At 34.1% G+C, this 27,945-nt stretch overlaps 1 protein-coding gene across 1 annotated transcript in view; it reads left to right on the top strand.

The window, feature by feature from the left end:
• ASCC3 (activating signal cointegrator 1 complex subunit 3) overlaps nucleotides 1-27,945 on the top strand; it is a 336,776-nt gene that overhangs the window by 232,498 nt on the left and 76,333 nt on the right. Inside the window, exons 25-34 of the mRNA XM_001915668.6 lie at nucleotides 1,032-1,252; nucleotides 2,610-2,695; nucleotides 4,188-4,354; nucleotides 4,464-4,609; nucleotides 4,738-4,858; nucleotides 7,075-7,217; nucleotides 22,140-22,277; nucleotides 22,365-22,485; nucleotides 23,427-23,559; nucleotides 26,673-26,798. Coding sequence (XP_001915703.3) covers nucleotides 1,032-1,252; nucleotides 2,610-2,695; nucleotides 4,188-4,354; nucleotides 4,464-4,609; nucleotides 4,738-4,858; nucleotides 7,075-7,217; nucleotides 22,140-22,277; nucleotides 22,365-22,485; nucleotides 23,427-23,559; nucleotides 26,673-26,798 — 1,402 coding nt within the window. The remainder of the gene's footprint in view (nucleotides 1-1,031; nucleotides 1,253-2,609; nucleotides 2,696-4,187; nucleotides 4,355-4,463; nucleotides 4,610-4,737; nucleotides 4,859-7,074; nucleotides 7,218-22,139; nucleotides 22,278-22,364; nucleotides 22,486-23,426; nucleotides 23,560-26,672; nucleotides 26,799-27,945) is intronic.

Raw genomic sequence — 27,945 nt, 5'->3', positions numbered from 1 at the left:
ATGTGTCTATGCTTTGATTAGCATTGCAAGTTAAGACTTCCTCCCTTCTTGATTTTCAGTGCTACAGAAAATTTAGGAGATTATAATCCGAAAACATGCGGTTAGCGCTCAGTTACCTATGTAATAGAGTGGAGCAGTGGGGCAAGGATAATACTTTAAGTACATTGAGAAGAGAATTCTCTATACTTTCCATTTTGAAACTTTACTACGAAGATCTAACTCAGGATACGGAACACTGTGTCCCCTTACTGATTGTTCCTCCTTTTCACTCAAACTTGAAATGAGTAGAGTCATCTCCTATGAAATAATCCTATGAGTAAAGCTGCCTTCTGGTTTTCTAACTGATACCTTTCTGCATTATGGGAAAATACAAGGTCTGTCAAATTCAAAGGTATATTAATATAACTTTATTTCTCTAAATCATTTTGACTTTCTAATCCCCTGGACCTCTAGTCGACCTAATGAGATACAACTAAATCTAGTTTCTCTCAGGGTTTTCTCAGCGTAGGTCTTGGTTACCTAGTGGATTTAAAACTCCCACCTAAGTTTCTTCCTGGAACTATTGTAAGTCCGGTTTAGTTTACATCGGCTAGAGCAACAGCTCACTGCACCACTCTGGTTTGGTCAATTGTCTAACAGATCAAAAGTCATTTGTTATTAGTAACTATTCTAGTACTGAAGTTTGCAAATGGTTTTCCTTTTTTTACAAATTGGAATAGATTTAGTTTTCTTCTATAACATGCATATTTTCATACCACTTGTCATTCAAATTACTTTCCTGATTGGAAGAGAAAGATAAAGCATTATAGTTGGCTTATGGGGAACACCCCCCAGAAAAGCGTTTAGTATGTCCATATTATAAATGTGTTAACAGAGCTAAAAAAGATCTGTAACTAGTATATAAAAATTTTTGATAAGCTTTTTTCCCTCTAAAGAATTAAGGATTGTTATAGTCTGTTCCTAAGAGACCGCTTTTAGTGTTGCACATATTTTCCAGTTATTGTATGGCAGTACCTGTTGCATCTTTTCAGAATTACTGGATCTTCAGCCTTTACCAGTCACGGCTTTGGGATGTGAAGCATATGAGGCGCTGTACAACTTCAGCCACTTTAACCCTGTGCAGACACAAATATTTCATACGCTGTATCACACAGACTGTAATGTCCTACTTGGAGCACCCACTGGATCGGGAAAGACTGTTGCAGCTGAATTAGCTATTTTCAGAGTCTTCAACAAGTACCCTACTTCAAAGGTTTGTTTCAAAGAATCACACGCTTACATTCAGTTAGGAAAGACAGTTCATAATCTCTAAACCAGCCAGTTCTAAATATACTGGCAGAGCTCAATAAATAGATTTGTCACTCACTCTCTTAGTGAATTTTCCAGGAGGGGCCAGATGAATATTGGAATAACTGGCCACAAGGTAATTTACCTTAACCTTCGGAGTCCTCTAGTTAGATTTCTAATGCACATATTGGTGCTCATATGTCCTTTCCTCATTGTAAGATAGCTACAATTCAGAGGCAGTTTCATTGTAAGATACCTAATTCATAGCCATACTTATAAGATTCATAATGATTCATAATCAAATCCTTAGACTATGAAGAAAAAGCTAATACTTTAACAAATACAGTTTGATTATACACAGAAAATACAGAGGCAGTTTTTATTCCATATTTCTTCAAATGTCTATGATATCATTAGTTAATATAAAGTAACCTGGGAAGCAAATAAGTATTGATTTTAAGCATTCTTGAAATGGCAAGTACTCAGGTTAGAAACATTTTTCAAGAAAGCTAATTCATATGTTGTGATTGGAATTATGTGCTAAATTCCTCATCATTTATGATTTCAGAAATGCTTTAACTTCCTTTTTCAGTGATTTCTAACTAGTGACTTTGCCCTGCTGAGCTTTAAGTTTTCCTGCTTCTCCGTCTGTTATGTGGTTATTGATCCAGTAGGAGACATGTGAATGCAACAGTAGAGCTCCACTCTAGATTTGGAACATTTTATAAAGAAAAGAATTTTTTTCAGTGAATAATCTATATGTAAGTTTGGATTATTAAAGACGAGTTGTTTAAAAAAAAAAAGATAGAACACCTAAAATTTACAATTGGCATCTTCCAAAAATCTGCATTAAAATTTAAACAACTGGATTATTTCTCTTCAGAATTTCAAAATCAGTAACTTTTTTCTTCAAAGAGTTACAACTTAGATAACTCTTCATCATAATACCAGGAAAAACTTTTGTTTACATCAGAACTCTGATTTTCTCTATATGTGTATTGTCTCATCATTTTTAAATTTTTTCACATTATGCCCAAAGATAATTTCATTATAATGTACCTAAAAAAAAATACTTCTGGTGCTTTTTAAAATTTGTTGTCAATATTTTTGTGATGTGTTATAATTCTGTCTTCCTTTGGATAAATGTAGTTTGAGTAAGTTAATGACGTTTTCACATTAAGTTAAAATTTTAAGTCTTTCAGTATTAAAAGATACATTTTAAAACCACACTCTCATATTTGATAAATTTTATGGAGTTTGCCTTTGTTTGAAAATGCTGTCACTGTTTTCCTGAGAGTCTTTTTCCCCTCCCCCGCTTCTAGGCGGTATATATTGCGCCCCTGAAAGCCCTGGTACGTGAAAGAATGGATGATTGGAAAGTTAGAATAGAAGAAAAACTTGGTAAAAAGTAAGTTCATACTTTTTTCAGAAGATACGCTTTGAATAATCTAAAAGGACTAACAAAATAAAAGATTTGCATAAAACTATTCAATGCCTTTATAATTTTCAGTCATTTATTTAAAGGTATTGTATTACCTTTAAATGTTGTCAATATTCCCATTGTTTTAAGATTGAAAAATGAAATCCCTTAAATTACTTAATATGAATACTTTTAATTGGCAAGATAATTTTCTCAAAATTTTGAAATTCTAAAACAGAAGGAAAATAGGTTATATCTATTTTTCTTTCATATCATTCAGAGTAACTTCTAGAAACCACTTAGAAGGTAATTTGCATGTAAATCATTTACCAATAAACAGAAATTCTTTGAAGAACATGACTTTTAAAAAATATTTAAATATTGTACAATGTATTCATTGTAGCGTTGTGTTTAATAGCAAAATTGCAGGTGACCTGAGTGTCCAATGGAGTATTGCTAAATTAATTATGGTACATTCGCACAGTGCAAAAATACCGCATCACTCCATAACAGAATGAGCTCTTTATGTGCTGAAGAAATGGTCCCCAGATTTACTGTAAAATAATGTTTTAAATAAAGTATTCTATCTTTTGTCTTTAAAAAATGGTGATGAATATAAATATGTGGTTGCTTCGGAATGAGAACTGAGTGACTGGAAAATAGACATGTTACAGAGACTATTCACTACATAGTGTTTGAACCATATTACATGATTGCATATTACATGAACCATAATACATGAAATATATTACATATTCAAAGTAATAAAATGTTACAATAAAAAATGAATAAAAATAAAGAAAAGCTTTGGGAACACTATACTTGGAGGAAACTAATCTTGACCTTTTTTTGCTTTTTGAGTGGTGAAACAAATGTAAAAATTATTTAATGATTACCTAAAATTTTGAGTTAGCCTCCAGATTTCCTTCTTTATCATTATCTGCTCAGAATGAGGTGGCACATATTTGTCCCAGCTTTCTTATGTCCTAATATATTTGAATTTGCCTATAATATCTATAGAAAATTTTAAAGTAAGAAAAGAAATGAAGCTTACACATAATCATATTCTTAATAAGTGCCTCTTTTTGTCTTAATAAGTTAACACTTTTCCTCATTAGAAAGGTGTTTATTCCAGCATAAACAGAAGGAGATGTGAGTTCAACTCTATAAAATCATATAAAGCAGAGATTATGTAAACATCATCAAAGTTTGACACATTTGCATATCTGCATGAAACAGATTGTCAGTGATTTGAATTTATATGTCCTACTTTTTATTTATTAATTTCTTAATTTATCTAAGAAATTATCTTAGAATTCTTAAGCATATATTTTGGATTCAACTCAGAAAATTTCAGAAGTCAAAGGGAGATAAAACAGTTTTAAGCATTATAAAACTTTATTTTGAAAGATATGTTTTTGCCTTTACAAGGTCATGTCTTACCTGAAAAGTTAAAGAGATCATTTTTATTCCTCTCCAGAGTTATTGAACTTACAGGAGATGTGACTCCAGATATGAAATCCATTGCCAAGGCTGACCTTATCGTCACCACACCAGAAAAGTGGGATGGAGTCAGCAGAAGCTGGCAGAATAGGAACTATGTAAAGCAAGTCACTATTCTCATCATAGATGAGATCCATCTGCTTGGTGGGTACCACTGTGTCTGAAGCAAGTTTACAAACTTCAACTCTCCTACCTGCAACACGCAGCATCAGGGCTTGTTAAACGATTAACATGCATTATTCCTATTTCCTAGGGGAGGAAAGAGGCCCTGTTCTAGAAGTCATTGTATCTCGAACAAATTTCATCTCATCACACACAGAAAAGCCTGTTAGAATAGTTGGACTATCTACTGCATTAGCTAATGCCAGAGACCTTGCTGACTGGCTCAATATTCATCAGGTATGTAGAAGATCAATAAATCAGGCGTTTTAATACTGATGGCTTAGGTGTCCACATTAAGGAGGCGCTATAACATTATAAACTTAAGTATAAAACTGAAAATGATTTCTCTCTCATTTTTACTCTAGATGGGCTTGTTCAACTTCCGACCATCAGTACGCCCAGTTCCACTGGAAGTTCACATTCAAGGCTTCCCAGGTCAACATTACTGTCCTCGTATGGCTAGTATGAATAAGCCTACATTTCAGGGTAAGTTTTAGATTTTTGGAATGAAATAGCAACCATTTTTTATGGTAGCCTTTGAATGCATTCTAAATAATTTGGGTTTCTTTGAAAGGGTGATACTGCTCCAACTTCTACATATATCTAAAACTATTTACCTTAATTGTTAAGGAATATAAATATGTGTTGTATTAACTATTGAAAATGAGATTTCATAAATGATAATATCTTTGTAGTAGAATAAATGTATGTGATTTTAAAAAGTAATCAATTCATTCCTAAGGTGTCTTCTTATGGTAGTTAGTAGCTTGAACAAATGATAAGTAGAAGCTGCAAGTAAAAGAAAAGTCACACAATCTTAATTTTTGCCAGAAACCGTAAAACTTACGAATTTCGGTACTTTCTTACAATGATTCTGTTTTTGTGTTTTGCTTTGCCCTAACAAGTTAGACAAGCAGGAAAGATTTAAGAATAACACTCCTATTTTATTGGAACATGTTTTGTTTAGGCTGCATAAGGAATATTTATTATATCAATTAAAAATAACCTTCAAAATAAATTCTCTAATGTGAGCTGCTGTTGATTGTGAGGTGACAGTTGTGAGGTGACTTTTTAGCTGCTGTAATTAGCCTTATGACAGAATCAAAGTATTGATTGTGAACTGGAGACCAGTCTTGGCAGTTCAGATTATTTATACCTCCACAGAAGCATTGTACAAAATCACTAATGAACAATAAATCTGCCGTGAGCTGTTCAGGCACACCTGTTCTTGCAGCAGCAAAAATCCATTAAATCTTGAAGTTTAAAAAAAGAGACAGATTCATTCATGATTATGTGTACAAATGATGCCAATATTGTACTAATACGTGTATTTTGAACAGTGTATCTCTAATATGATTTATCAAAGCATTGCCATTTACATTCTATAGTATTCTGATAAACAGTAAGTGAGAAATAAGATAAATGAGCTTATTTTTCATAGTATGTATTGTTGAGATTGCTTATATCTGTTTAAGGAATGGCAGATTGCATACCAATGATTGAAATGAAGCATTTTGTTTTATGTAAATCAATAGTAAATAACTGAAATACTTAGACTTCTCTAGATATGGTATTAGTATGGCGGTTATCCTTATAAACTGTTTACTGTACCTGGAGTGGATCACTATATTTCTTTGAGTTTAGAAATATGATTTTATGATAGCTTTATTTCTCACTCCTAGGGTGTAAATATAGTTAATGTCATGTAAACATTTCCATTCTAAACCTTGTTTCTTAGCCCATAAAAAGAAATTCTGCAGCTCACATTTTAAACAAGAAATTACAAGGAGATTGAACTTTTTATATATAAATTTTAAATATCTCTGACTGTTTTAAGGGACGTTTGTACAAATAATATAATTCTCCTTCTGCCATCTTATCAGCATTTTGGAACCTATGTATAGCAAAGAAACCTTAATTCTAGTTAGGTCAAATGATTTATGTGTCTCCTTAAGCAATATTTTTTTCAGTCTTATTACCCAGCTTTCAAACTGCCCGTCTTATCTTCTGTGTGTCTACTGCCCATGTGCCATCACTCAGATGTAGGTTCAGGCATGGCACTCCCTTCCTCTCTCTTCTACATTTTTTTTATCTTCCCACTTGAAACCTTACACATATATTTTTAGAAAAACAAAGGGAAAACATTCTTCTGACTTCTCTGACTAGTTTATTGCTACAGACTCTTAATTTTTCCATCTGCTGGTAACAGGGCAAAAATAAAAGGAATTTTTTGTGACTTTTCTTAGTTTTCATCACCCTGCAGGACTTGACTCTCTCTCCAGATCCCAGGAGCAATTAACCCTGTGATATCACTGGTTAGGCAACCAGAAACACAACTCAGAAATAGAACACTCCACCTACGATTAGCCTCCGTATATAGCTATTAATGGAGAGTCTCAGCTTTTAAGTGTCTCCTTCCTTGGCAGCTCAGAACAGAACTGGGAGTCAACATAGTTGAATCTCCCCTGTCCGTGGCAATATGCCCCTTTAGGTAGGACCAGCAACCTGTCCTGTCCTGTCGTTTCTCCAGTATGCTGTCAGTTCTGTGTAGTACTTGGAATAATGCTAAGTTTCATGACCAGAGTAAGAAGTCACTTAAATCATTTACAGTGTTAGCTTTCATGTACCCATTTGATATCCTAATGAAATTCAGGTTCTAGTGTCAGTGGCTTACCATTTTATTTTCCACAACTTTTCAACAGCAATTAGAAGCCACTCTCCAGCCAAACCTGTGTTGATATTCGTCTCATCAAGACGTCAGACTCGCCTGACTGCTTTGGAATTGATAGCATTTCTGGCTACTGAAGAAGATCCAAAGCAGTGGTTGAATATGGATGAGAGGGAGGTAAGCAGTATATTGTATTTCTACTCCTCGCACGTGTCAAATTAGTTTGTATTGTAGTATAATGAAAAGTGCATATTTAATCATGTTTAGTTTTAATCTGTACTAAAAGTTTAGTATAACATTATAGAAATGTGGGGGAAAAAACAGAGGAAAGAGGAAATGTATAATATTGCCATCTTAACCCTATTAATATTTTGAGAATTTTCTTCCAGTAATTTCCCACTAAATGTTTATTTTTTATATCCATATTTATTCCCATATTTTTTCCCTTTAACATTATCACCTGTGTATATTTTAATATTCATGTTAAGTTTTCATAATATTTGAGGATTCACTGCCCTCATGGAACTTATAAGCAAGTTTCAAAAGTAACTCTTTACAAAATATATAATGACCATTTTCGAAATTTAGAAAACAGTAAGTATGTAAAAATGAAAAATCTGTTCTTATCCTTTAAGCAATGACCATCATTAAAATTTAAGCAATTATAAGTTTTTATGTCTGCATAATTCTGTTATGTGGCTATTCCATTGTATTTTTCTCCTGCAGTTAAATAATCATGTATCTTTATTATTATGACTTTTTCTTTATTTAGAATTATTTCCTCAGTACAGAGTTCCAAACTTAAAATTAATGAGTCAAATAATGTGGACATTTTTATAGCTTTTCATATTCACTGCTAATTACTTTCCAAAAGGGCTGTACGAGTTGATGTTATCACCATTGTATATGAAGTACCAGCAGTATATGAGAGTAACAATTTTACTGCATCCTCCTTTGTTGTTATTTATTGATATGTTATAGAGAAAATGTTCCTTATTGTTGTTTTAATGTTTTAATGTATGCCTTGATTTTTGTGTGGTTGAACACTTTTTTTCATATATTTGTTTATTGTCTTCTTTTTTTCTTTTTTTTGTCCTTTCATTTCCTTTAGGCTTCATTCTGTTGCAATATTTTTCTTATAGATTTGTGTGAGAGCCTTACCAAAATTTTTTTAAAAACACACACACACCTAAAACTTTATATGATATCACTTTTTCCCATATATATGTATTACTATATATATATACAAGTTAATCTTTTCATCTGCTTTATTAATTTTGCTAGTTCATTGGATGTCTTTATCCTGGTAGCTTTTTACAAATAGAAGTTTTTGCACTTTGTATGATACAATTGTTAATAGGTTCTTTACGATGCCTTCTACTGCTTCTAAATGTAGATATTACTCCTCCCTTCCGTAGATTTATATATAATGATTTTTTCTTGTGCTTTTCCGGTTTTTAAAAAGCATTTTTCTAGTTGGAGTTAGGATGAAAAAAATAGATGAAATCAGTAATAAAATTGTTGCATTGTCTCCCTTGCCCACCATGTCTCTCTTTGCTCGTCTCATGCATCCTGTAGAAGAGCAATAGAAACACTGTTCCTAACCCACTAGTATCCAGTCTCAGCAGTTTGCATATTTCTCTCTGTCCACTTCTCATGATTCATTTAGGGTTAGTAGACCTGTTAGATGGTACTGTCTATATTACAGTAATATGTAATAGTTAACTACTATTTTAAAACATTCTTGCATAAGACCACAGATGGCCTTATTCACTAATAAGTAGCAGACTCCCAAATTAGAGTCTGCTAAAATAAAATAATAAAAGGTATCACATAACTCCCTCAAGTATAATGAAAGCTATCATTTTATCTTCCAGATTTCATCATTATTTCCTTAATGTTGCTTCTATGTGTATACCGAATATTTATTCAAGATAATAATTTTAGATCAAAATGATTTTGCCAAAAGGTTTTTTACCCTGTGTTATTTAATTAGCATGCCCAAATAATCACCTTGTTGTGTCTAAACAGTATCTTGACTTAGGAAGCAAATGCTGAAAAATAGATCTTTGGAATATTGACAGTTTAGTTTATGTGCAGCATCTATCTAGGGTTAAGTTTTTTTCTCTTGTGTCTTATCCCTAAAAGTGTTCCAAATGGAGACCTTTCTTTGAAGTCGAGGTACAAAGTACATAACTATTGAACACGTTTTAGGATGTTTGCTCAGAGTGTATATATGTATAAAACCTGTGCATTTAGCACATATGTGACTCACATTAACCTCAAATGTGAACCTCATGTGCTCTTCCCAGTTATAGTACAACTCTATTTTTTCTTTTTAATTTTAATATATGAGAGCCAAGAAACTGTGGACAGCTCAGCCATTGTATAGAATTTCTTCTCTGTTTTGTTATTTATCAGCACAAAAATTTATCACCAAGGCTAATTAGAAGTCATAGAATTACTTGCATGGTTTCTGCTGTTTTGTAGATTTTCACTGCTAAAATAGGACAACTAGAAATTATGTCATTTCCAGACATTTTGTTTCACCAAGCCCATCTCAAGAATAAGACAGCCCAGGCTTTGTTTTATTCCTGCCTCTAGAAGCAGGCGCCTTTAAAATCAAAATTTCAGAGAGTTTGCAACGATTACCCTGCAAATTCAATCTGATTACATGAAAACCTGCTATAAAGCAATTGTTTTAGTTATTGAATCCCCTAAATAATTAAAATAGGAAGATTTTGTTGATACTTTAATCTCTGTATGGGTTACTTTCCATGATATCCTGGGCTAGAGGCTTAGTAACTATTCCTGTTGTTGCTCCTTGTATAGGGTCAGATGGGTGTTCTGTAGTAGGACTAGTGTTGGCAACTTGAACGTTCAAAGGAGGCTGAGCAAGCACAGCAGCAGTTATCCTCACAGTTGTGGAGCAGGGTGCCTGTGGATTAGGTCAGTGTCAAAATCGTTCTGCAATTGAATGGCCTTAAGTCAGAAGTGTCCCTAGATGTGGAGGTGGAGGGTGGGGAAGAGGGAGGAAAGAAAGCTGGGGCAAATAGGAAGAGGATGGAGACAGAGAATATAACTAGGGAGAATATATATATGTGCCCTATTTTATTTCCTAGCAAAGGCAAAAAGAGTTATCCATCTATCTTCTTAACCCAGTGAAGTCTCAAAGTATTAGGGAGCAGAAAGACCTCTGCAAGTGTATCATTGATGTGAAATTATTCTGCAGCCTGAGGAAACACCAAAAGTAATACCCTTCCATATTTGTCATTATGGAGCCTTCTTGCAGTGATTTCAAAAGTTTGTGGGCATATGCTGTCATAGCACTTGGATTCTCAGTTTGACAGCCACCACTTCCACCAACCTCAAACATTATTGTGTTTTCACATCACTCTCTCAAGCTTCGAGTCCACGACAGAAACACCTGAATGCCTGAGCGTCAGTCTCTAACATGCAGCAGAAAGAGGGAATGTCTTCCCCTTTTTGGCCTCTATTGTAGGAGGAGATGTTCAAATACTGGCTGTCTATAAACAGCAAAGGTCTGCTACAGTCCTTTAGCTTCCCAAACTCATTCCTACACCATTCTCTCCATACCTGCACTTAAAAAAAAGCTTTTCTCCTAACAATGCAGTTCCCCCTCATATAACCAAAGTCCACTCATCCCTTCTCAAGGAAGACAGCTGAAAATTTCTTCATTGACTCCATTAGTCCTAGATCTCTTAGTTATATCCAGTCTCCCTCTGGTTCTTTTGAAATCCCATCTCAATATTCTCTAGCCAGTGGACTAAATTATAAAGTTACCCACAACCAACACATGCTATATTGAGCAGTGGAGGATAAGGAGAGGAAATGAAATTAGTAAAAATATGTAAAATATGTTAGTGCATATATTAGATAGCAAGGAAGCAAGGGTAGCGGCTACAGTATTTGTTTCTGCAACTGATCAGGGGGCCAAACCTATTTGTGATTTAGTTTCTCTACCATACATTACCTATAAAGTTCTTCTTCAACCAGCCCCTAAGCTCATTAAGATTCTTTATCCAATGGAGTAACCAAAACCCATGTTCCTGGGACATTGGAAATTGGACTTTTATATATGCTTAATATATAGGTTTTAAAGTATCTTTGATTAATTTTTCAGATGGATACAGTAGTGTCAGAGGATTTCTCTGGGGTCCATCCAAATTTTTCCCTCCTTTTATTGTGTAGCAGTAGTCGACTGTCTTCATCAGGATCAGCCACCCAGGCTACACCATGACCACATTTTACATGTTCACCCATTAGCATGAAAGCCTCAAGTGGCCATGTGGCTGTTTCAGCTTCCAAGTAAATTGTCACATTCCTTGGATATTAAGACTCCAAACTAGCAGAGCTAGAGTTATAAGGAAGGGAAACAAAAATTGTCCGAGTGGTTTATTAGCTATGATTGCAAAAGAAATCCTCTGACATGGACTGCTGGGTTCCTAAAATTGTATATTCATTCTGGCAGTGAGAGAAATATTATCACTTAATGATTACTAGTTCAGAGCATACACCTCATCCTACAAGATAGCACCCCAACCTTGCCAAAGGAATGTCTCTCAGCTGCCACTCTGAGTCATTAATCTACAAAGCCAGCTCTTTCTGGATAATGAGAGATAGATAATAAGACCAGTGCCTCCCACAGGATCCGTTGTCTTAATCTTTCTCTATGAAGTGAGTTCCTCAGTCAGAAACATTATTGTATGGGATAGCATGATGATGTATAAGGCATATAAGGTAATCCTGTTATTGAGGCTACTGGCAGAACCTGTTAGTCAGGAAAAGAGAATCAAAATCCAAAGTAAGTGTCTATTCTAGACATCGTCTCAAATAGATGTCTCCTCCATGAGGGAAAGGGTCCAATATACTCTCCTTAGCACCAGATACTGCCATCTGGTCCTATGGCTAAGCTACTTCATAATGGGCCCAGGGTTGTTTGCACTAGTAGCATATTAGTCACCAAGCAGTGGCAATGGCTGGGTCTGCCTGAGGAAGGGAAAGTCTGTGTTTAGTCCATGCAGTTTTCATCTCTTCCACTGTGGCACCACTTGGTACATGAAGCCATTGCACAAAATACTGGAGTTTGGAAAGGAGAGTGCCAGGTATACTCAGAGGTGGTCATTTTGCCCACTTGACAATTAACAGCATTTTCCACACTGCTGTGAGCTTTTTGGTAAACATCTTCATAGGATATAGGTAGTTTTTTATTCTGGGACCATTCTAAAAGTTCATCCATATAAAACATTTGCCTTTCTTGCTCCCCTTCCTCCAACAGCATTCTTAGCAAGCTCCTAACCATTTGGCTGAGCCAGTAACTGCAGAGCAAATTGTGGGTTGTCAACTCATATCATCTCTACTTTGTAGTAAAGTAGCAGTGAAATGCTTGACATACCACTTTTACTCTTTTCCTTAGAGTCATTCCTGAAAGGGGCCAAAACACCACATCCAGTGTTCTTTATATGATATTGCCATCTTGTTCAAAGCCATTTGGAATCTGGAATTTTTTTCCCTTAGTCAACTTGACATAAGAAATATTTCATAAGGCTTAGGTAGGTTAAAATAGGGGTAGTATGGCAGGAATAGGCACACACATGAAGCATTCATGAATTACCTTTCATGATATTCTTCTATCAGGTCCTTTCATTTCTACTAATGATGAACTCTGCTAGGCACACCCAAACGTATAGCTAGAGAGATCAGATAACATCCAGTTCATGATCAGCAGCTACAGTTGCAAACTTACCTGGTATCACATAGTCAAGCATTCAGGCTTCTTCCCCTCCCTGCCTCAAAAATAACATTAAAAATGGTAATCCTCTAACTTAAATCAATAGGCACCTCTTACCAGAATTTTAAAGTATTCATTTAACATATATTTATTGAATGTCTGCTTACCGAGCACTGTGTTAGCCAACTGATCCAATTCTCAAGGAGCTTAAGTGAAGAAGACAGAAATTTTTAAAAATATATATGGTTAAACAAATAAATTAATAAATAAATTAGTATCAAATTATGAAAATTGCTGTGAGAGAAATGAAATGAAATAAGAGGATGGGAGGCTTCTTCAAATAGACTGGTCAGGGAAGACTTCTCTAAGGAGACGCCATTTAAGCTAAGAACCAAACCAGAAAAATGAGCTAGCGACACCAAGAGAGAAGAAAACAGCATTTCAGGTGCCATGGGAACAGCATGTTAAAGGAACTGAGAGATTGGTTCAGCTAGAGCGGAATAAGCTGGGAGGAGAGTAGCACAAGTGAAGTTTGAGGGATAGGCAGAAGCCAGCTCATGCAAGGCCTTGGACCCGTGGTAAAGGGGTTTGGATTTTTATTCTAAGTACTATGGGAAGATGGCCATTTATTTATTCATTTATTAAGCAGACATTTCTTGAGCTCCTTCTGTGTGTTAGGTAAAATGTCTACCCTTATGGAATTAACGTTCTCGTAGGAATCAGAGATAGTACGCATGTATATCAAATTGTGATAATTCCTATGGAAAAAAAAAAAATAAGCAGAGTGAAGGAAATAGGGAGTGCTGAGGGTGGTAATGGAGTGTTGTACATTGTTACAGGTAGAGAAGGCCTGTCTGATGAGGGTACCTTTGAACAGAGAACTTGAAGGAAGCAAACCAAGCAGATATCTAAGGGAAGGGGTTCCAGGGCATTGAAAGGTTTTAGGCTAAACAAATTACATACTCCAATTTACATTTTAAGGTAACTTTTGCTGCTTAGTGACAAATGGATTGAAGTGGAAATAAGCATGGAATAAATGATGGTGGTGACCTAGGGTGGTGACAATAGGAATGAAAAGATATGTTTTGGATTGGATTCCATAGGACTTTCTGATAGATGAGAAATGGAGGTTGAGAAAAAGAAAAGAATCGAGAATGACTCCCCAGTTATTAACTCTAAACTTCTCGGTAAATAGTGGTGTCATTTGTTGAAATGAGGAGAGCTGAGAGTGTAGGATAGAAAGGAAGGAGAGTGTAGAAAGAAAGGAAGGAAGAAGGATAGAAAGGAGGAGACAGATTTGAGCTAAAACACAAAAAAGTTACGTTTTGGACATGTTAATTTGTATGTCCAACACTTTCAAGTGGAGATTACAAGGCAATTAGATGTAGGAAGTCTGTAAAACTCGCAGAGGATTATGAGATGAACATGTGAATTGGGAGCATCAGTATAAAAGCAGCCTATAAACCCAGATGAGCACAAGAAACCTTCAGGCAGAGAGTGAGAACCAGAGAGCAGGCCTTAGGGGACTCTCTCATTGTAAGCTTAGGTAGAAAATGAGGAGCTGGCAAAGGGCGCTGATCACTGAAAAGTGGTGCCAGTGAGGAAAGACAGTGTCCTGAAATACTATGGAAGCGAGTTTCATGAAAGAAGGCGTCCTTGACTACATCAAATGTTAGTGGGAGTTGAGTGAGATGAGAGCAGAGAAACACCCATGGGATTTAGCACTTGGACGTCCTGGACGAACTTGGAAAGCAGAGTCGGTGACATGTTGTGAACAGAAGCCAGTTTGGAATGAGTTGAGGAGTAAATGGGTGGAGTGGAAGGAAATGGAAGCAAATAGGATAGACAACTGCTTCTAGAAGCTCTGCTGTGTAATTTAATTAGTGTTATAATTTAGCACCTAACGAGTATGGCCTCTGCCCGATAGTTTACAGTCTAGTCCCACATGCAAGGGTGGACGGCGCTAAGATCAAGGATCTGGATAGTTGCCAACCTGCACTAAAAGATAAAAGAGCAGAGGGAACATGCTTTCTTGTAAGTGAGTTTACTGGTTGAAAGCTCAGAATACTGCCCTTATTTCATCACTCTCACCTTGAATGAGTTGCTATATCTGGGGTGGGAAAGCAGAACTGTGGCTGAAGATTAGACGTTATTCTTCAGTCCTGCTTACTCTTTCCTCTTCATCTCCTCTATGTTTCTTGCCAGTTAGCCGCAGGGAAAACCCCTTTTTGCCTCCACACTGCTAATAAGGTCCAGGTAGCTAAAAGAAGAGCACATCAAAGAGAAATAGCTACAGTCATGCGTTGCTTAACGACAGGGATACATTCTGAAAAATGCATCGTTAGGCAAGTTTGTCATTGTGCAAACATCATAGAGTATACTTACATGAACCCAGAAGGTATAGACTACTACACACCTAGGCTATATGGTACTAATCTTGTGGGACCACCGTCGTATATGCAGTCGATCGTTGACCGAAGTATTGTTGTGTGGCACATGACTGTATTCTTTTTTGTCCTTCCAACTGGCAATGAATTAGACAGAATTATGCAAGGCTCTGTGCTCTAAAGTCTTCAGTACCACTAGAAGGTAAATGGGGGGAAAAGAATCTGAAGCTGGAACGGGAATAATTTTCTGACTGGAGCAAGATATGGAAGAAATCCAGATGGAGGTAACATGAAAATCAGAGGAGTATGGAAGATAAGACTTCCTTGGAACAAGAGTATAGTTAAACCTTGTTGAGATTCAGATTAATTGGCTGGAAGGTTTACCTAAATTACGCAGAACATTATTAAAGAAATGCACTAATTATAATTTTACGCACTGCTTCAAAGTGAATTCATCAGAAACTGTGTAGCATAGGTGCATAAGAGAAGCACTTTCATGAAAAATAAGGTTGGTGTTATTTTCACATGCTTAATACTGAAAGATGTTTTAGATGGTTGAAAACCTTATCATTTGAAGCTAAACTTAACTCATTCAACCTCATTACAAGTAAAGCCTTAATAGACTTACGAAATGAACTATAGACTAGCTTTACTCAAAATCATCACAAGTTCAGATTTGGTGGAGTTTCTACTAGTGACATTTCACTATAGTTTTCTTTGAGTCATTTGTGTTTTCATTCAACCTATATCTATTGACTTCTTCCTATAGGTAAGAAGTTAGCACCAGGCTTTGAAGGTGGACTTTGAGATTGGTGAAAATCAGAAATTAATTTGTTAAGGCAGAGTAACCACATCATTTTCAACTAGAAGGATCTGGGGATTTTTGTCAAACTAAAATAGATTTAGCCCATAATACGAAAGTCTCACCCCAAGTGCTTTCTATTTTGAACAGGTCTGAGACCTCTTAATGACTGATCAGTAAAGAAACTATGAAGCTGAGAATAGTGAGCATTAAAACAGGCGTTATCTCTGTATTTGCTGAGCATTGGACATTAACTCAGTTGGACCTGATGGAATATTTGTGTAGTTAAGAGCAGCTACAAAATAGGAGGCTGTTTTATTTTGCCTTAGTTGACATCATGTATGTCCTATTGAAGAGAGGGGCAAAGCTCTTATTATGCTTAATAATAATTGATATTTTTATAGAGAGCTTTATAGTTCACTGAAGGGTTATCTCATTTAATCATGAGTTCTGGGAGGATTGTTCTTGTTTTCCCAGTTTTACAGATACAAAAACTGAAACTCAGAAGAATTAAGTGATTTCCCCAATAGCACAAGCAAGTGAGTGGAGCTTGGGAACTCAAAACCAGGATGGCTGGCTCAGAACTTCTGTTCCTTTATTCTGCCACGCCGTCAGTGGAATCATTGACATCACACTGATAGAGAAGATGGAAAAGTCAAAGTGGAGGGATGTCTGATTTGACAGGGACAGAAATACAGCAAAGATAGAGAAAAGTCAGTAAACTATCAAACACGAGCAACCAGCAAGAGCTGTGCCATTTTCAATCATGACAGCTATTTTAATTTAGAAAAGAAGATAATTTTAGATATTCATCATTTTTAGGCATAGGAGTAGAAATACTCAAATAATAAAGAATAAATAGATTTGCAAATCGTCTGCATAGTTTCCCAGCTGTGTGAGTTTAGTACATTACTTATTATTTCTCAATTTACCCTTTTTTTGCACACAGTTTAAAATAATGAGACCCAGCATTAAGCCAAGTGAATAGTGTCATTACTTTAAGTAGTTATTTGAAGTAACCCTCTCATTCATGTGGTGATGAGAGGGTGGCATTGTGGTGGAGCGCATGGCTGGATCCAGGCTTCCTGGGTCCGTACTGCCTGCCCATCACAAGCTGTGTGACCCTGGAGGAGTGTTTGACCTCTGAGCCTCGTTCCTTCAGCTGTGAACAGATAATAATAATCCTATCTTCACAGGATTGTTTTGAGGATTAAATGCGTTAATGCATTTAACATACTTAGAACAGGGCTGCAACACACGTAATGTTCGGTCAATGTTAACTGTTATTACTATTGTAGTAGAGCAACATTGAATAATACTTTATAAACAGATAGGTTCTTTTTGCTGAAAGCTGGAAGTGGTGAAATTGATCTTATTTTTGTAATCTTTATCTTGTGATCCCTCACAAATTTAATTTGTATTAATATGTATCTGTTCATTTAAAATTATGCTACTTTAGAAAATTAATTTTATAATGTCCCTTTCATCAGCTTTCTCTGAATTTTAACAGTTTTTCAGTATATGGAAATACTCTTCAAGCGTGTGTTGGAACCTGAACTCTCCAAAAATGGAAATAAGCATAAAATGTATATTCAAAAATAAATAGGAAGCATTTATACTGGGATTTCCTATCAACATAGTGCATTAAATTAAAAACATTAATAAGGAAAAATCTTTAATATCTCACCCTACCAGCATAGTTTTGATACTGCTATCATTAAGAATCAGGTCCAGCTAAAAAGCAAACTTTGAAAATAGTATTGTGTTTATTTAGCAAACATAGCAAAGATTTACATGTTATGGCTTAGATTTCATTTATATATTTAATTCACATAAATTGTATATTTAAGCACATATAAATATATTTATTATATTAACAGTATGGTGAAATATTTTGAAGTGGTGTTCTTTGGGACATTAGAGGGGGCAGTAAGAGATTGTTTTGAGGAATACTGGTAAAGTTTGGAGACTTACTATCTTTAATTAATTAATTTTATTTTTTTCTTTCTTTCCTATTAGTAGATGAATGGAATGTTCTAAAGTGTTTCTTTCATTTTAGTTTTTTGCCCTTCAGTCTATGGGGTTTCCATACAGAAGTGTATTTTAAGAAATGAACACTTAGTAATTATGAGGAAATGTTTTAACTTTATTTAACATCTGTACCAGATGTGATAGATTTAATTATTTTTGTAAAAAAAAAAGTCTTTGTAACTTTCATTATTTTTGTGTATGGTGCATCTTTTATGGAGCATTTTAGACAATTGATAAGCATTATTCGGTGGCATATGGTCTGAGTCTGACGTGCTTTGAAAAGAGTACAGAGTTCTGATAATGAGGATTCTGTGAAAATGGGAAAACCAGCACAACAGATATGCTTTGAGAAAGTATGGGTTTTTAGCATCTTGAAACAATATATCACACTCAAAGGGACAGAATTGGGCTGCACAATCTGTTAGCTCATTCTTGTCCAATCTGGTCTCCTCCTTTCTTTTGGAGCCAGCATTGTCATCAACTCACTGAATTATATTCTGACTGGAATGTATTTCAGGCACAGAGTAATGTATCTACTTAAATGGAATCCTATCTTTCTACAAAAGCTTTTTGAGTATAATAAATTTAAAATATAAAAAAAATTCTATTAAGTTAAAGTAATTGGTTCAACGGTTTACATATGTGCCTCTCCCCCCACCACCCTGAAAAACACCACTACTTAGAAGAACATAGGTCTGTTTTTCTTTTATTTACAATATTGAATTACTTTTTTGGTTAAATCAGCAATCAAACATATTTCAAAGACTGTTTATTAGAGAGATACCTATACATTACAACAAATGTTAGTTGAACAGAAATGAACTGTAGCATTAAAACTTCTTCTATCAAAGTATTTTAATTATTATGCTTATTCTTTTAAAAATTCTGTAGCAGCCTATCTTAATAAGACGTAAGCCTTAATGTCCTAAGGCATCCATTGTATGTAATAAATGAACTTTTTTCATAACCATCCAGAATGGTATTAACTCTCCTTAGAAAAATGAAGAGGATGGTAATTCAAGTATTTTTGTGGGGATTAATTCTCTTGCAGAAGCTGGATTGAGAAAGGCTGGCCTATAGTAGTCAAGATAACTGAACTTTTAACCTTTAGTTTGAAATATACTGGGGTGTGTAGAATTGGGTGTTACATTAAAGCTATATTACTTTACATAAAGGATTAAATGTGACAAACTTTGTAAAGTAATAAGCATAATGCCTGACATGTAATAAGTACTCAATAAATAATATCTATTATCACGTTTTAAGCTTTCTTTATCCTCAGTTCCTGAAATGTGTTATGATGTTTCAGACAAGATGAAATTGGTTTTGATTTTAAGCACAGTAATAAAGATGTATATAATTTAATCAAAACTTTATATTTTCAAATTTAAACAGGCTGTCCTAGTAATATTTTATGCTTAGTGATTGAATAACAATGCTTTAAATTTTGCTTTTTTATGATCTTCAAATAACTCAGAATTCATCCACAGTAACCATGTGATAAATGAAGTTGTTTTTTGTGATTGTTCTCATGAGGATTTTTAGGTCTTTGCCAGTTCACATAGGCAAATAGTTCTCTTTAATGCATTGATTTATGTGAAAGTAGGGGCAGGGGGAATGAGAAACAGCTAGTCTTCCCTGTTGTGAACGGACAGAATATTAATGCCTAACCAAACCTCATGCCGTAGGATTCTTTAGCTTTCCTACAGTAAATGGTACATTACTTTTTGGATACAATTGGCATTGCCACGGAGCACTATAGGTTATACAAGTTATAAAAATACACCATTATTTGTGAAACTGAAAAAAAATTCCTGAAACTAATTGTCAGAGCAAGAATATCAGTGAATTAATTCTTGGTAGTGTAAACTGAATATACCTTATGCAGTACTATTGACCAAAAAAATAGATAATAGGCTGTCACTTGAGAATGGCTAACATAATTTATGAGACAAGACAAGCATCTTTCTTTATTGCATGCATTTGTAGTCAGCTTATTCAGTGCTAATTTTTAAAGGTAAAGTGGATTTATATTAATACATTTCCATATTCTTGCTTAACAGTTTATAAGGTAAATACTGCAGGAATGTCAGGTGACCATACTGTGACTGTGAAATAGAATGAACTGTTTATACATTGCATTCAGTTCAAGGAAAGTTGTTAAATGCCATTTCTGATGTGTATGTCGTTAAAATATTACCTAGTCTGTGCTATGCTTTTTATATTAATAATTATTATAAAGCCAAACTTCATCGTCTTAATTTTTGAATTATTTGTTTAAAATAACCGGTATCCACATTAAAAACTTACAAAAATTGTCTGACCATTGCAAATAAAATGAGTAAGAATGGACACAGTTGGAGTGCTTCATTATATGAATATGTTTGTCTTCTGCATTTTTACTAAACTGCAGTAGCCAGAAAAAGTTTCTCTAGATGGAGATTTTGTGAGCTACTTAGTGGTTTATACGCTGCCAGGACAGTACGTGTATTGCAAGTATACTTGTGTATATTAGAGGGGATTGATAGGAGAAGGAAAAAGGGAAATGACATCTGAAGACAGTGTCAGTTTTTCATACTTCTTTCTCAGTCTTCAGGAGTGTAATATTTATACATGTACGTATTTCCAAGTTCCTCCTCCACTGTTGTTTAGTGGTGGAATATGGTAGTGATGCTGTAGACACAACTAAAATATGTCCTTCTTTCAAATGCTAATATATTCTCAAACCACTTGATCTCTGCATTACTCCCCGCATAGAGTTGCCCAGAAAGAATGTCCCCATGCTGCACCTGGTGCCATCCTCCTCGTTAAGGACCAGTAGAGGTCTCTTATTAAATAGAAGGAGATTGGGCTTTCTATTTAGTTCTTTACTGGGAGTAAGTGTTGTAAGAAAATAAGGTTTGCTGCTTGTTGCCATAAAATCTGTGTTGCATTAAGTGTTTTCCACGTAGAATGGAAAGTGATAGACTATTCAGAGAGTGTTTATAAAATATGAGTTTCAGAAACTGTTTAGACATATGAAAATTTAGTAAGCTAAACTGAGGCTGTAAATGAAGTCTTTTAAAATGCCAAAACTGTAATATATAAGAATTCTGAATATAATAAAGTTAGCATTTAAAATAAGTGAGGTAAGGAATTATTTGACCAATATTGCTAAAATAATTGATTAACTAGGAAATATAAACTTAGATTTCTGCCACACTTTCTATTAAAAAATAAATTACAAGTTAATTATTTAAATGTAAAAAATAAAACTATAACAGAAGTTGAAGAAATAGTAAATGAATCTGTATTTGATCTCAAGATAGGAAAAGTTTTCTAAGCAACAACTACGTAAGGGACCAACTTGAAAATTTAAGTCCATAAAATTAAAAAAAATAAATAAAATGAAGTACAAATAAAAAACTGGGTAAAAGTGTTATAGCATGTGATGGACAAGGAATTGGGACCCTTAATACATAAAGCGCTATCACAAACCAGTATGAAAAAAGACTATGACATCCAGTTAAAGAGTAAAAAGATAATTTATAAAGAAAAATCAAGTAAATGTGAAAATTATTTAAATGCAAAATTGATCAAATGAAGAGAAGTAAACAAAAATATACCAGTTTGATTTTTAAAATGAAGGAACGGAGGCTTAGAGAGGTTGTCTGACATGTCCTGGGTCACAAAGTTCAGTGAGAAAGCCTAAATTTGAATGATTTCTGTCTATCTGATGGGAATATGACATTTTTTTCATGAATTTTTTGTTCATATTTTCTAAATTTTTATCACTGAACCAAAAAGATAGAAGTCTTTTCTATAGCAAGAGATGAACAGAAACACTGAAACACTTTAGGCAACATTACATCCCTTTTAATAGTAGTTACTCATTAAAGGGATATTCCATTTATTCACAGATTTTTTTCCTTGATGCATAAAAATAGATGGATAACATTTAAACTTTAATTCATTTAGAATATACATTCTCACTAAGTAGATATTCTTTTCAATTAATTTAACTTTAATCATAACTGTAGATGGGGCTTATATTTTTATGCTTATATAGTATCATAAAAAGCAAAAAACAAAGTTAATCAAATATGGAAATTTTAAAGCTAATCTTCTAATTGTATTTTTATTTGCAGATGGAGGACATCATTGGCACACTAAGAGATTCCAACCTGAAGCTGACACTTGCTTTTGGAATAGGAATGCATCATGCTGGACTACATGAGAGAGACCGAAAAACAGTAGAGGAACTATTTGTAAACTGTAAAGTTCAGGTATCTTTTTTTCCACAAACAGACACTTAAATATAACTTAACAGCTTTGTTTTAGTTAGATATAAGATATTATCTTTTATTTTTTAGGTTCTGATTGCTACAAGTACATTAGCCTGGGGTGTAAACTTCCCAGCTCATTTAGTAATTATTAAGGGAACAGAATATTATGATGGAAAAACAAGACGTTATGTGGATTTTCCCATTACAGGTAATTTTTAAAATTTACAGATACATTAAGCTTCTATTTTAGCCTTAATAATTTGAATTCGTATGAAGTAAATTTTAGAGAATAGGTCACATTTAAACGTATGAGGAGCAAAGTATAAGTTTTTGTTTCTCGTGCAAATATTATTCAAAGTATTGAGCTGTTTTGTTTACTTTTACTTACCCAATTTGTTGATAAACATCAAAAGCATAACTAATGTTTCAAATTCATAAATAGATAAAAATATTGATTAGTAGCTATTAGTAACTTAATATATTATAGTTAAACAATGTTTAATTTTAAACCTATTTCACTAGCAGTGATACTTCTATGGGACTTCTAGAACCAAATCGCTTGTTGCTACAATTTGTCCATGAACATTGTATTCACATATTTTAAAACTTGGTAAAAGCATTTTCACTGGGTTCTGAAAAGGGAAATATACTCAGTGTGTATTTTCTCTCAATGAATACATATAAAAACTGTATCTCTAAATCATTACTTACCTCAAAGATTCCTGCAGTATAAAGAAAGAAATTTTATACCATGGGTGGGAGGAGGGCGAGGCCTAAATGGACCCATTATTCAAATAATCAAGCGAATCTGCTGAAGAAATTTTCCTGTGTATGTTTTACTTTTTCTTGTTTAATTCAAATAGTAATAAGTCCTGAACAGCGTTTTTAACCATTTAACTACAGGAACCTTTCATCTTTCTTTTACAAACAGTAGGAGAGGCCCTTTTGGGTACTCAATTTTCTATCATAGTGAATTGATTATTTACTTATTAGGGAACCCAATCATAGGCATCAGAGATAGCACATATGCTCTTCAAGTATTCTGTTCCCTTTGTTGTTTTGTTGTCTTGTTGAAACATGCCATAATCAGTAAATATACATTATGCTGTGTGCCACATTGCAGAATACCTCTTGTTCTCTTTTTTACAGATGTACTCCAGATGATGGGGCGTGCTGGGAGGCCTCAGTTTGATGACCAAGGCAAAGCTGTAATTCTGGTTCATGACATAAAGAAAGACTTTTACAAAAAATTTCTTTATGAACCTTTCCCAGTAGAATCAAGGTAAATTTTGCTGTAAATTAATTTAAATGGATTCACGTCATAGCAAGTTGATATTTATATGGTTATATTTTATTAGATAAAAATCAGTGAAACTTTGAATTCAAAAGAATTATTTGAAGTGAAATTAAATATGATTTCTGTAAGACAAAATTCAATTATAATTTTCATTTAACAAAAAAAACTTCCTTAAAAGAAGCAGTGTAGTACAGTGTTCAGTCACATGAAATCTGGAGCCAGACAACCTGGGTTCATATCTGAGCTCCACCACTTACTTGCTTGATCTTGAGCAAGTTATTTAATTCCTCAGTGCCTTAGTGCACCTACCTGTAAAATGGAGATAATAGCAATACTAGCTATTTCATAGGGTAATTGTAATGATCAAATGTGTAGTGTTTGAAACAGTGTCTTTCACATAGTAAGCATTTAAAAAAGTATTAGTTTGATGTGTATTTTTGTAGTATAGTTAATAAATATCTAAAACAAAGGGACTTGTAATGAATAATTTAGGCTACTGGCCTATTTCAGAATTATCACATACTTCTTTTTGGCCCAGTAACTGCAACCCAGTTGACAGAAGTCTTCCCTCATTTTCTCAGCTGAAAATAGCCTTTCTCATATTTATATATTTTTGGTTTATAACACTTATCACTTGCTACCTTTTGTAATAGTCTTTTTGAATATACTGTATCTCCTTTACTATATTCTAACTGCAGAGGACAAAACATGTTTCTAATTTATAGTGTAAATAGTTATTGGATTTTTTATTCTAAGTACTACCAATTTTTTTTAGTTTGGAAAATATAAAAATATTAAATGTTGTGGGATACAACTAACACTGTGCTGAAAACATTTATGACCACAATTTTTATATGTATACATATATATATATATAAATTTTAAAAGAAAGAATGAAAAATCAGTGATCTAAGTATCCATCTCAAGAATTTGGAGCAAAATTAGCAAATTGAACTCCCAAGAAAGATAAGAACAAGAATTAATGGATTGAAATCAAACAAACATTAGAAAAACAAATCAACAAAGCCAAAATGTTGGTTCTTTGAAAAGAATAATAAAATCGATAAACCTTTAAGTCTGATTAAGAGAAAGAGAAAGAAGGAACAAAATATTAGGAGTGAAAAGATATTGCAGACGTTAAAAAGATAGTAAGATATTATGAAAAACTTTATGCAAATAATTTTTAAAATTTAGATGGAGTGGTAAAATTTTAAAAAATACTAAAACTGACATAAAAGGAGATAGAAAATCTTAGTAGTCTCGTTTATTAAAGTAATTGAATCTGAAGTTTAAAATCTGTCCACGAAGAAATCTTCTGAGCCAGATGTTTCACTAGTGAATTCTTCGTAACATTTAAGGAAGAAATAACATAAATCTTACATGAACTCTTCCTAATAATAGAAAAGATAGGAATATTTTCCAACTCATTTTATGAGACTAGAGTAACCTTGATAACAAAACCTGATAAGAAATTTACAAGAAAAGAATGTAACAAACCTGTGTCTCATGAATATAGATGTAGAAATCCTAACCAAACATTAGTAAATAAAATCCAGAATATATAAAAAGATAAAATATTACAACTAGGTGTAGTTTATTCCATAAATGCAAAAATGATTTATTATTTGAAAATAAATTAATATAATTCACCACATTAGCAGAAAAAATGAGAAAAATCATATGATTATTCATAAAGGTAAAAAAAAGAGCATTTGATAAAATTCCACATCCATTCATAATAAAAACTCTTAGCAAATAAAAATATAATGAAATGTCCTTAGTCTGATAAAGAGTATCTACAAAAAAATCTAATGTAAACATCATAAATTAATGATGGAATATTGAAAGCATTCCCTTTGAGATACGGAATGTGATAGGGATATTCCCACCACTTTCAGTAAGTATTGTGCTAGAGGCCCAAGCCACTAAAATATGGTAAGGAAAAGAAATAAAGTCAGGATATCCTTTTGAGGAAGGGTAGTGACTAAAAAGCACAAAAAGATGGCTTCTGGAGCACTGGTAATGCTTGATTTTGGGTTTGGGTACACAGGTATGTCCTCATTGTCACAATTACTTGAGTTGTACATGTATAATTCGTGTAATTTCTTCTATGTGTACTTCATAAAAAGTTAACTAAAATTTTTCATTTTGTACCTTGATATGACTATTAATATTTTATCTATTGCAGAGTATTCCATAGTTTATATATTAACTTCTTTATTAATGGGCATTTAGAGAGGTTCCAATTACATAAATGTTGCAGTAAACTGTTTTGCTTCCCTATCCTAACATGTAAGTTTTTCTCTAGCAGGTGATAATGAAAGTGAAATTACTGAGTCATAGTGATTGTTCAAATAGATATTGCCAAATTGCCCTCCAGTTGATTATACAGGTTTATATGCTGTCACTGGTGACTGAAAGTAATATAGAAACTCGGTTTTTTCATTCAATTTATTATGGCCATTTTGTCACGTCCTTAAAAAAATTCTTTGCAAAAACTATTTTTAATATCTGCATATTGTTCCATGTATCATCATTTATTTAGCCTTTCTTTTGGTGGATATAGCTTTCTTTTTTTTTTCTGTTTTTTGTAATTTACATAAGAAACGAAAATGAACAGTTTGTTGTGCCAGTCTTTCAACACATCTAATCATCCTTGTATACTCCACAACACCTAGTACAGTTGTCTTCTGTGATTAGGGACTTAATATTTACTGAATGAATGAATATCTTTGCTCTGTCATAACTCTCATCCCTTTCTTGCCAACTCTCTTTTCATCTGCCTCAGAGTTACTCCATACTTAACTCTGGTGTCTCATAAGTGTACCCTTCCCTGCTCTCCACGGTGTATCTTCTGCTGTCTGCTCTTACCTTGGATCTCATCTTCTCTCCCAAAAGATGCTAGCTCCCTTTCTGTCAGCCTCTGTTTATTTCCGTCTAGCAATTCATTTCCCCAAAATTATGTACAAAATATACAAATTATACAAAACATATTTGTTTTATATCTTGGGATGTAAAATCTGAGTCTTGATTATGTGAGCTAAAATGTGATTCATTTAATGTTCATGTATGTTTCCCATGTCTTGTTCACTGTATAGCTTATTAGGAGTGCTCTCTGACCATTTAAATGCAGAGATTGCTGGTGGTACAATAACATCCAAGCAAGATGCAATGGATTATATCACCTGGACTTACTTTTTCCGACGTCTTATCATGAACCCCAGGTAAGCATAGGACAACTATTTATCTTTCTGTTTTGCACTGAAAGAAAATATGTATGAAAGTATTAATCTCTAAATTCAGGTACATAACAAGTCAGAACTTTGAACATTCTAGATATATACATTTGCCCAGAGGATCAGATGATGTCTCTGATATGATCATAATATAATATGACCTATTAGAAAATAATTGTATGCTTTTTTACTTAGCTTATTTAATTAACTTAGAATATACTTGAGGAGTTTGCTCTGTAGTTAGGGACACAAGACACTCAAAAGTCACTAAGAAATGTGCTAAATTACATGATAGTCACTGACTTGCATACAGTTGGTATCCAGAGAAGAGTGAGTCTTGTGAAGTTGTAAAGGGAAGAATTTGTGAAGCACTCGTAAGAGTTAATGAGAACCTACAAGCGGAAATAAAATTGGGGGAGTTGTGATGGAGTGTCTTTTACTCCAGGCATATGGGTTAGAGCCTCCTTCAGCACCTATTTGTCAGGTGTTAATACTAGACACTGAGGGATAAAGGTGAGTGTATATCATCCCCTGTCTTCAAGGGCTGATCCTTTAACACGGGAAAATGACATATAAATCACTACAGTGTAAATCCTAAGTGCTCTAATAAAACTGTATTTAAGCCTATGAGAGTGAAAGTTTTACAGAAGAGATGATACTTCACCAGATCTTGAATCTGGAACAGGAGTAGAAAGGGTAGAAGGCACAAAAATACTATATGGGCAAAGGGCCTCAGGGCTTGAAAAAGTGTTTAAAGAAGGCTAAGAAGTTTGCCGTAGCTGGAGCTTCAGAAGCATGGACACAAGAAGATTGTTTGACTGGAAAGTGGGCCAAGCACCAGAGAGTAAAAGGCCCACATGCCATGCTAAAGGGTTTGCATCTGAGCCCTTTGGCTGTGGTGAGCCATTAGAAATTTTTAAACATAATTTTAGCATCATCAAATTAAGTTTTGTTTTGTTTCAATACTTGTGGCACTGTGGAAGGGAATGAACTGGAATGGGGAGACATTTACAACAGCAAGACCCATTAGGAATCTGTTTAATAATAGGGGAAGGATAAATAGGATCTTAACAGATGCTGAGGGGATGAGAGGAGGCCAAAGTTAAGAGATATTCCTGACATAAGTAAGAGGAAA

This window comes from Equus caballus, chromosome 10, assembly GCF_041296265.1.
Source record: "Equus caballus isolate H_3958 breed thoroughbred chromosome 10, TB-T2T, whole genome shotgun sequence".
In the NCBI taxonomy this organism is placed as follows: Eukaryota; Metazoa; Chordata; class Mammalia; order Perissodactyla; family Equidae; genus Equus; species Equus caballus.
This window is presented reverse-complemented; position numbering and strand designations above follow the sequence as displayed.